General features: G+C 46.4%; 1 protein-coding gene across 1 annotated transcript in view; it reads right to left on the reverse strand.

Moving 5' to 3' along the window:
• pelp1 (proline, glutamate and leucine rich protein 1) overlaps positions 1 to 4,989 on the reverse strand; it is a 60,364-nt gene extending 55,375 nt beyond the window's left edge. The window contains 4 exon segments of the mRNA XM_072258383.1: positions 1,657 to 1,721; positions 2,337 to 2,513; positions 2,515 to 2,611; positions 4,807 to 4,989. Of these exon segments, the coding sequence (XP_072114484.1) occupies positions 1,657 to 1,721; positions 2,337 to 2,513; positions 2,515 to 2,544 (272 nt within the window). The 5' untranslated portion in view covers positions 2,545 to 2,611; positions 4,807 to 4,989.
• Positions 4,990 to 11,339: the final 6,350 nt, after the last annotated feature.

Genomic DNA, 11,339 nt, shown 5'->3' on the forward strand with positions numbered 1-11,339 from the left:
CTTTTACAGTTTCAAAATAACAAAAAAGGAAAAGGGCCCAAAGCAAAAGTTTGGGCACCCTGCATGGTCAGTACTTAGTAACACCCCCTTTGGCAAGTATCACAGCTTGTAAACGCTTTCTGTAGCCACCTAAGAGTCTTTCAATTCTTGTTCAGGGGATTTTCACCCATTCTTCCTTGCAAAAGGCTTCTAGTTCTGTGAGATTCTTGGGCCGTCTTGCATGCACTACTCTTTTGAGGTCTATTCACAGATTCTCGATGATGTTTAGGTCAGGGGACTGTGAGGGCCATGGCAAAATCTTCATCTTGCACCTCTTGAGGTAGTCCATTGTGGATTTTGAGGTGTGTTTAGGATCAATATCCTGTTATAGAAGCCAGCCTCTTTTCATCTTCAGTTTTTTTTATACAGACAGTGTGATGTTTGCTTCCAGAATTTGCTGGTATTTAATTGAATTCATTCTTCCCTCTAACAGTGAAATGTTCCCCGTGCCACTGGCTGCAACACAAGCCCAAAGCATGATCGATCCACCCTCATGCTTAGCAGTTGGAGAGGTGTTCTTTTCGTGAAATTCTGCACCCTTTTTTCTCCAAACATACCTTCGCTCATTGCGGCCAAAAAGTTCTATTTTAACTTCATCAGTCCACAAGACTTGTTTAGATGTTCCTTTGCAAACTTCTGACGCTGAATTTTGTGGTGAGGGCGCAGGAAAGGTTTTCTTCTGATGACTCTTCCATGAAGGTACAGTGAACAGTGCACCACCACTCGAGAGTCTGCTACATCTTCCTGAAGGTCTTTTGCAGTAAAACACGGGGTTTGATTTGCCTTTCTAGCAATCCTATGAGCAGTTCTCTCGGAAAGTTTTCTTGGTCTTCCAGACCTCAACTTGACCTCTACCATTCCTGTTAACTGCCATTTCTTAATTATATTACGAACTGAGCAAATGGCTACCTGAAAATGCTTTGCTATCTTCTGATACCCTTCTCCTATTTTGTGGGCATCATTTATTTTAATTTTCAGAGTGCGAGGCAGCTGCTTAGAGGAGCTCATGGCTGCTGATTGTTGGGACAAGGTTTGAGGAGTCAGGGTATTTATAAAGCTTTGAAGTTTGCATCACCTGGCCTTTCCTAACGATGACTGTGAACAAGCCATAGCCCTAACAAGCCAATTAAGGTCTGAGACATTGGTAAAAGTTATCTGAGAGCTCAAATCTCTTGGGGTGTCCAAACTTTTGCATGGTGCTCCTTCCCCCCCCCACTCTAAAATTGTACAAAACAAAAATAATATACTAATCTTGCTTAAAATGTTGAAAAGAATGTTTAATCTTTAACTTTGCAAACACGAGGAAATCTGCAGATGCTGGAAATTCAAGCAACACACACAAAATGCTGGTGAAACGCAGCAGGCCAGGCAGCATTTTGTGTGTGTTGCTTCATCTTTATGACTTTTGGAGATCAGTTCATCTTCTACTCACTTAACTATTCACAGTAACAGAAATTTTGACCGGGGTGCCTAAGCTTTTGCATGCCACTATATATCTTATGGTATGGTCTTTTATTCTCATATTTAAAAGCCCTGGAACAGCCTCGTCTTCTCCCCACGGGCACTGCCTGGCTTGCTGAGGATCCCCAGGGTAGTGATTACCAGCTTGTCCCTCACCTGGTCCTGATTGAGGCCAGCCGGCTGTTGCTGATGCCAATCAGCGCTCCCACATCAGATAGGTTCTGCGGTAAAATGAAAAGATTAAACAAACGGGTTCGGGGGTCGATGCATGTGCAGGGCCGGGTTGGGTGGGGTTTGAGGGACTGTGTTGGGGGGGGGTATGCAGGCATACTGGAGGGACGCGTACACTGCTGTGGGTGTTCAGCATCGCACGGAAGCACAAGTAAGTGTGGTGCTGGGGTATGCCTATGACAACGATCGTTTCAGTGTGGAAAGCATACGGCAAACGTTGCACCGGCACAGAGGTAGGGGGAGGTGGGTGAGTTTACCCCCCTCCCCTGAAGGATGTATATGACACTTTTGGGTTGGGGGAGCAAGCACAGCCTGAACAGGAGGTAAACATGGCACAGAGGTGATTGAACAAACCCTAAGGGGCAGTGGCGAGGGAAAAGAGTGCATCTGCCCGGGGTAATAGCACGGGGGGAGAAAGTCCCTCCCCGGGGGTAGTGAGCGCGCCCCTGGGAGAGTGGCGGGTGGGGGTGGTGGAATGATTGCGCCCTTCGAAGTGTCGGAGAGGGGGAGCAAACGCGCCCCCGAGAGAAGACGAGCACGGTTTGGGGAAGGGGGCGTGCAGAGCTCCTTGAGGATGGGGGAAGGGGACGCATGCACATCAACACCTCAGTCTGTAGCAGCCGCTGTCCCTTCAGCTGCCGGACGATGTCGGCCAAGTGCTGCCCCTCGAGCACCGCCTCTTCCCCGCCTTCCGAACTGCTGCCGCGCCGCAGCAACACACACACGCGGTCCAACAGCCGCCAACCTCGCCCGGGCGCTACCGCTGCCGCCATCTCCCTCACACCGGGCCTCCTCTCCTGCCTCACACCTCATCCATCCGCGCCACCAACATTAGCGTCATCAGCTCCGCGACCAGGAACCGTCACCACGGCAACGAGGCCTAGCAAGCAAAAACAATCGGAGTGCCGGCACTAATAAAATACAAATTGCAAATATAACAAAGATTAAAGGTATAGTGGATCGGACAAGGAGCTTGCATTCCCATTAACTGACACCCTTCATGGACTCAGAGCTCTTTAAATTCACTGGGATCACTTAAATACATTAAAACAGGAGAAATAAGTATGCATTAAAGATTTGGATCCCCATGCAGATGACAGGAAAATTGGTGGGTGGCAAGTGACGATTAGAATAATGCTATTAGAGCGCCAGGGTTGGGGATTCAATTCTCACCGCTGTCTGAAAAGGATGTTGGGAATGGCGTGGGTGGATCACTGCTGGAGGGTTGTGGGACAGGTGGCAGAGAAGGAGTCAGTGCTAGGGCTGGGGATGGGGGTGCGTGGCATGGGTGCAGACATACCCAGCCCTCAGACACCAGGCAATTCCAAACAATTGGTTTATTGATCATTATAGAATGTCTCTCTGAATCACAATGAGTATCAGAATCAGGTTTATTGTCACCGGCATGTGTCGTGAAATTTGTTAACTTCCAGTGTTAACTCCCACTCCCTCCCCTCTCCCTTCCCCTTTTCCCAACCATGATTCCCCTCTCCCTTCCCTCTTCCCACTCTCAGTCCACAGCAGAGTTCCATATCTGAATCAGGTTTATCATCACTCACATACATCATGAAATTTGTTAATTTTTATTTGCGGCAGCAGTACAACGCAATACATAAAACTAGTGCTGTGCTGTGCAAAAATCTAAGGCGTCATCATCATTGTCATCATGTGCTGTGTGACGTGGGCCATCTCTCTAATCTGAGAAACTATGATAAGCTTTGCAAAACTTTTGCCTATCCAACCTCCTACGTAACTCATGAATGCTATGTGCTGTCATCTGCGACTTTTTCTTCCAGCAGTTTTTCCTGTCACTGCAAGATGTTCGAGCTTCTCTTTCCTCAGTACATGTCCCAGAAATTCCAGCTGCCATTTCCTGATTGTTGATATCAGCTCTCTCCTTATTCTGACTTTCTGCAAGATTTCCTCATTTGCTACTCTTGTAGTTTTATCACAAATAAAACAAAGTGAGGCATTCTATTTTAAGAAAAACTGTAACACATTTTATTGAACACCAAAGTGCACTAAAACTCCTTAAGACCAACAACAGACAGGATCTCCTGGTTGCCACCCACTTCAATTCTGCTTCACAGTCCCATTCGGATATGTCCATACATGGCCTCTTCTACTGCCATGATGAGGCTAAACTCAGGCTGGAGGAGCAACACCTCATATACTGTCTAGGTAGTCTCCAGCCCCTTGGTATGAACATAGAATTCTCCAACTTCTGGTAATTCTCTCCCCCTCCCTTCCCCTATCCCTATTACACCCCGCCTCCTCCCCCAGCTGCCTATCATGTCCCTCATGGTTCCACCTCCTTCTACTACCCATTGTGTTTTCCCCTATTCCTTCTTCACCTTTCCTGCCTATCCCCTCCCTGCTTCCCCTCCCCCACCCCTTTATCTTTCCCCTTACTGGTTTTTCACCTGGAACCTACCAGCCTTCTCCTTCCCACCCTCCCCCCACCTTCTTTATAGGGCCCCTGCCCCTTCCCTCTTCAGTCCTGACAAAGGGTTCCAGCCCGAAATGTTGACTGATCATTTCCACGGATGCTGCCTGACCTGCTGAGTTCCTCCAGCGTGTTGTGAGTGTTGCATCAATAGGCAATGCTGGCAGCACACTCACTTGAGCACCTATGTCACATACGAAGCATTGCCCTGAAAGGGTGTCCATAATGAACAGTAGCTGGCCCTGGCAGCTGAATCTCACGGTGTTCACAGACCTCTGATGTCCTGATGCGCTGGCACTGTCAAAGCTAGAAAGCAGCTGGCACTTTCTAGCATTCATACCGAAGCGTGCATGGTAAAATCACAGGCCCGTCATCATCCATTTTGCAGCCACAAGCGTCCGTATGTTGAGGGCCTTGCTAACCAGGCTAATTGGTGTAATGAAAAGAGGAGGAGTGATATATCGCTGCCCAGCTGAGTGTAGACCATCAGTCATTTTAGCAGGATCCCTATAATCCATCATGGGTGCAAGGGCTATGCAAACTTGATTGGGCATTTGCTGCATGAAGAGTTCTTTAAAAATAAAATAAGCTTGGTGATTTCCCAGGAGAGACAGCATGTAATCCATTACCTTTGAAGGCTCACCATTGTCGACGGCGGGTAAGGAGAGCAACTGTTTGCTGCACTCAGACTCCAATAGTCCAAAAGTCCGTAAAAGATGAGTTTTCAGTGATTGGTAGTTATTGTGTTCAGGCGAGTGTTTAAACACAGGGGTCCCCAACCTTTTTGGCACTGCGGACCGCTTTAATATTGACAAAATTCTTGCGGACAGGCCGACGGGGGGGGGGGGGGGGGGAGGGGGGAGGGGGGGCGCAGGGGTGGTGAGGGTTGCCAACGGACAAGAGTATGGGTTTACCCAGAAAAAGACTACAAGGACCATGAAGCCTTGCGCGGGCACCAGTGCGCATGCGTGACCTGCGCACGTGTCCCTGCTGATTTTTTTTGTCCACAAATTGTTTTTGGCGGTTCTGTTGGGGGGGGGGGTTAATCACGACATGAATATAGGTGATAAGTGACTAATACACTCAATTTCGTTTCTAAAAGGGTTTATTTAACGAATTTAATATTAAACAACACACATCAAAGTTGCTGGTGAACGCAGCAGGCCAGGCAGCATCTCTAGGAAGAGGTACAGTCGACGTTTCAGGCCGAGACCCTTCGTCAGGACTAACTGAAGGAAGGTATTAAACGCACAGCGCATATTTTCCTCGCATGAATATAGCGATAAGTCAATTATCAGGGGAGGACAGGGAAGCTTGAAGTAAGTGTTGAATGAACTTCCAGTAGAAGTGGCAGAAGCAGGTTCGATATTATCATTTAAAATTAAATTGGATAGGTATATGGACAGGAAAGGAATGGAGGGTTATGGGCTGAGTGCAGGTCGGTGGGACTAGGTGACAGTAGCATTCGGCACGGACTAGAAGGGCCGAGATGGCCTGTTTCCGTGCTGTAATTGTTATATGGTTATATAAGTAAGTCAATAGCATCATAACGTTTTAAGTAACGTTTGGATATTAAACACACAGCGCATATTTTCCCCGTATGAACATATAAAATCATTGCAACACACCAGTATCGCTGAATCAGTGGGAGCCCTGGGCTTGTTTTCCTGCAACAAGACGGTCCTATCGAGGGATGATAGGAGACAGCGATACCTGAAGGGGCTTCCTTATGTCCAGTCTATTCCATGATTTAGTTTTCCTTGCATTCATCACAGAAAACTCTGCTTCGCAGTGATATGATGTTGGAAATGGAAGCAACGTTTTCATTGCTTTCGTGGCTATCTCGGGATATTCAGCCTTGACTTTGATCCAGAATGCCGGCAGAGACGTTATGTCAGACATACTTTTCAGCCCGCCGTCAATTGCAAGCTCGAGGAGTCGATCTCCTTCCCGCGCTGACATAGATGACGCGCGGGTAATGACCTCACGTGCGTTCAAGTTCAACAGTGGGCGTGACAGGGAATGAGGAAAGATTTTTCATATCGCCAAATCATATTGTTTCCTCGCGGCCCAGCACCGGTCCATGGCCCGGTGGTTGGGGATCGCTGTTTAAACAGACTCACTACACTCGCAGCCATGGAGTTGCTAAGCAACGCTACCACATAGTAGAATTCGGTGTTGTCAGCGGAGATTTCTCAAAGCAGGATTTAGGACTTGGCTTGTGTGAACCAAGCAGTGGCATTTTGCTCCCAAAACTTTGGCGATTTTAAAGTTACTGCGTTGCCTTGTATATGCAATAACTCTGGAATCATCCTGGAGCATCAAGGTCACCAATGTAGGTTTTCACAAATAAAATGAGGTGAGGCATTTTATGTTTAAGAATAACCATAACAGGTTTTATTGAACTCCAAAACCTAATACCTCTGTCAGGATGCTGTTTATTGACTATAAACTTTTAACACTGTCATTCCTACAGTTCTGATTGAAAACCTATAGAACCTAGGCCTCTGTACCTCTGTTTGCAACTGGATCCTCGACTTCCTAACCAGGAGACCACAATCCATGTGGATTGCAAATAGCATCTCCAAGTCTCTGATAATCAACACTGGCGCACCACAAGGATGTGTGTTTTGCCCACTGCTCTACTCTCTTTACACCCATGACTGTGTGGCTAGGCATAGCTCAAGTGCCATCTATAAATTTGTCAATGATACAACCATTGTTGGCAGAATCTCAGATAGTGAAGAGAGGGCATACCAGTTGAGATATACCAGCAGAGTGATGTCATAGCAACAACCTTGCACTCAGTGTTAGCAAGAACAAAGAGATGATTGTGGACTTCAGAAAGGGTGGCACGAGGGAAAACAAACCAATCCTCATAGAGGGATCAGAAATGGAGTGAGCAGTTTCAAGTTTCTGGGTGTTAATATCTCTGAGGACCTAACCCGGTCACAACATATTGATGCTGCTATAAAGAAGACAAAACAGTGGCTATATTTGGAGTTTGAGAAAATTTGGGTTTGCCACATAAAACACTTGAGAACTTCTACAAATGAACTGTGGAGGGTATTCTGACCGGCTACATCACTGTCTGGTATGGGGGGGGGCACTGCACTGGATCAAAGTAAGCTGCGGGAAGTTGTAAATTAGTCAACTTCATTATGGATACTAGCCTCCATAGTATCCAAGACATCTTCAAGGAGCAGTGCCTCAGGAAGGCAGCATCCATCTTTAAGGATCCCCACCACCCAGGACATGCCCCCTTCTCATTGCTACCATCAGGGAGGAGATACAGGAGCCCGAAGGCACACACTCAACAATTCAGGAACAGTTTCTTCCCCCTGCCATCCGATTTCTGAAGGGACATTGAATCTAGGAACACTACCTCTCTACGTTTTTATTTATTTCTGTTTTATCACTACTTAATTTAACATAACTATTTAATATCAGTCTGAGTCTGAAGCCTCTGTCGTCAGAGTTGACCATGGATATTGTGTCCTAGCTGTCCAGATACGCAAACCAGGGCAGTACGATATGAGAGCAAGCTCCCCCTTTCCACACAACTGATGAACCCAAAGGAACAGCGGAGACCGATGCAGTTTGGTACCAGCAGCATCGCGCAAGTTGCCGGACAGCATTGAACTCAATGTAGGACTGCTTTAAGGACTCGAGCTCTGGAATTTTTCCTTTGGGGTTTACTCCCGAAGCCTTTCCCATGGATGGGTACAGCCGCAAGGCAGCTGAGGTTTGCGATCAGAGCTGCCAACCATGGATGATGAGTCCCATCTGCCTGAAGTGACTGGTTTTAAGGTGCCGGTAACCCGCCTTCGCCCCTTCTCCTGTCACTAGGAACAGTTCCGCCGGAATTAGTAGCTAAACCACATGAGAAGGCCAGGAGCTGGACTTGGTTCTCAGAGACTGTTTGAGGTGCACGCCACTGGTAGCATTTAATAGGTAGTGGGAGCTAGTCGCCATTACCACCCCCAGCTATAACAAATTTAAGGAACCAACTAATTAATATGCTTAATATAATTTCAGTAATTCAGTTTTCTTTCTATTATCATGTATTGTGTTGTACTGCTGCCGCAAAGTTAACGAACTTCACGACATATGCCGGTGATAGTAAATCTGATTCTGATTCTGAACACCTAAGCGCACCTTATGTCACAACGTCATCACTTCAGACCAGCCTCTTAAACTGAAACCCCCAGTCACTGTCGGGGGTTGTGAATTATGCACATTTCCACCAATTACATTACCCCACACTCTGTCCTTCCACAGTACTTTCATCGTTCCTCTCAAAAGCCACGTTTCTGTAGCTTTGAGCCTTCCCTCATTTTGTTTTGATATTGTCTGACATTCGCTTCCATGTTAGTGTAATGAACATAGAACAGCAACATTCTGAGTTTCCTACCCATAGGAATTATGTTATTCTTTAGTATCTTGCTCGAAGTCTAAGGCACCCTAACTATGTATATGTATAGCAACACACATTAAAGTTGCTGGTGAACACAACAGGCCAGGCAGCATCTCTAGGAAGAGGTACAGTCGACGCTTCGGGCCGAGACCCTTCGTCAGTATTGTACAGGACTTCGACGGTACCTCTTCCTAGAGATGCTGCCTGCCCTGCTGCGTTCACCAGCAGCTTTGATGTGTGTTGCTTGAATTTCCAGCATCTGCAGAATTCCTTGTGTTTGCGTATGTATATGTAACAGTACGTAAGACCTTTGCACTGTACTGTACCTCATCATGACCCTTGCATTTTATTTGTCTGCCTGCACAGCAACTATAACACAAGGTTCTGCGTTCTGTCTTCTTTTTACTTCCTCACTGTAGTTATGTATTGAATTATGGCAAGCAAAATGAATTTTTTTCACTGTATCTTAATACTTAGGACAAGATTAAATCAAGAGCACATGTTTCAGAGGCTGCCCTTTGGTGACAGGACTCTAGACTTCTGTCGTGTCTGTCCCAAGCTTCAGTGTATTTCACAGCACCCTGGACTGGGCGATCAGCAGTATTCCCTTATGGACATCTCATAGTATGGAGACTAGCTAGTTTTGTTTTTTACAGTGATTTATTTATTTACTTAGTGAGATACAGTGTGGAGTAGCGGGCCTTCGAGCTATGCCGCCCAGCAATCCCCTGCTTTAATCCGAGCCTAATCATGGGACAATTTACAATGACCAATTAACCTACCAACCGGTATATCTTTGGACTGTGGGAGGAAACTGGAGCACCCGGAGGAATCCCATGTGATCATGGGGAGAATGAACAAACTCCTTACAGGCAGTGGCGGGGAATTGAACCATAGTCGCTAGTAATGTAAAGCATTGTGCTAACCATTATGCTACCAGGCTGTCCTAATCTAACAGCAGCAGCCAGTGACTATCTTGGTGTATGTCCCTGGGAACAGCCCAGTAAAGGTTAGAGATCTTAATCACATGTACATCAAAACTTCAAAATGTACAGTGAAGTGCATCGTTTGCATCAATGAAGATGCGTTGGGCCCAGCCGGCAACTGCTTCCAGCGCCAAAATAGCATACCCACAAATTACTAATCCTAACTTGTACGTGTATTCAATATTTCAGTAATATTTGAGTAATATTGTAAATATATTGTTTAATTAAGGATTCTGTTTGTTTACATAATTCATTATGTGTTATATGTAAGAAGTACGTGAAAGGTATAATTTATTAAGTCACCACGTCATCATCATTTGTAAGCACCTCACTAAAGAAAATCTTAGTAGGCATGTTTTTCTGGCTACTGTGTTTTTCTCTTGATTAGTTTCTGGAATTACACGTTCAAGTTCAAATTTAATTGTCATTCAACCATATCATCATCATAGCTTGTCACAGCAGACAGCCAGCCACTCTAGTGTTGTCTGGTTGATGTTGAGCAGGTCAGTGTCAGCTAAATCAGGTGAGAGTGGGCAGCTGCGCAGAACGTGCTCAATGTTCTGCACCCTTTCGCCACACTCACAGGATTCGCTGGTCTTTAAACCCCACTTCACCATATTGTCTCCCGTCCTACAAACTCCCGCTCTCACTCTGTTGACAGTGAACCACTTCCGTCTGTCAAGCAGTGCCCCGTCTGGCAACATTTCTGTGGGGTCTTGCACTGTATTGTTTGGTGGGGTTCTGGCTTCTGTTTGTTGCCAGAGGTCAATCCTGTATGTTTGGGGGATGTTCCGTGCGGTAGTTCCTCCACTGTAGCAAAGTTTTTTTCCTCGATTTTAGGCGGTTGAAATCGGGCACATGATGTAGTGGGTGTCGTGGATCCAAGTTCTGTTTACCTTTTTCAATTTTTGTTGTAGCGTGTCTTCAGATCTCTGGGGGAGAAATGCCTGCAAGTCTGTAAATGATGCTAGCGGGTGTGGGCTGCAGTGTGCCTGTGATTATTTGGCAGGCTTCATTAAGCAACGGGTCTATTTTCTTCGCATGGGCTGATCTGCCCCACACAGGTGCACAGTATTCTGCAGGTGCATAGCAGAGTGCTAAGGCAGTTGATCTAAGTGTGAGCATTAGCTCCCCATTTCGCGCCTGCTAATTTTTTCAAGAGAGAATCACGAGAGGCAACTTTTCCTCGGGGTTTTTGGATGTGGTTGGCAACCATACATGAACACCCATGAATAGGGCCGAACATTACTCCCGGGCCAAGTTGCAAAACACAGTGTCAACAGTCATACACAGCCCAAGGCACATGTAAGGTAGCAAGCACACATAAGCTATCAGTGTCACACAAAAAAAATGGTCCAAGACCCTGAGTCCCATGAATGTTGTAGCAGTCTTCAGTCAAAAATAATACAGCTTGCTTTCTGCCAAACGAACACTGGGGGGCAGCACCACCTTCAGATTGGACGCTGCGCAACACTGCCTCTGGTGGAGCTCAACAACTCTGACACCTCTCTCCTGGGCAGCTGTAAACGGGTGACACCACAATTTGAGGCCTGTTACCGCTAAGACCAACGCCACAGAGCTTTCCTGCCACCTGCCAATAAATCAGTGAATTGGACTTGCAGCATTCCACATTAACAATATCCAACAGGGTCTCATGATCACAAGAAAAGTGACTAAAACGTTCATTCTCTGTTAAGTCCACCTTCATGCACCAACTCCTCTGATATCTCCCTGATGCAGGCTGCAGCATGATCCGCAC

This window comes from Mobula birostris, chromosome 5 (assembly GCF_030028105.1).
Source record: "Mobula birostris isolate sMobBir1 chromosome 5, sMobBir1.hap1, whole genome shotgun sequence".
In the NCBI taxonomy this organism is placed as follows: domain Eukaryota; kingdom Metazoa; phylum Chordata; class Chondrichthyes; order Myliobatiformes; family Myliobatidae; genus Mobula; species Mobula birostris.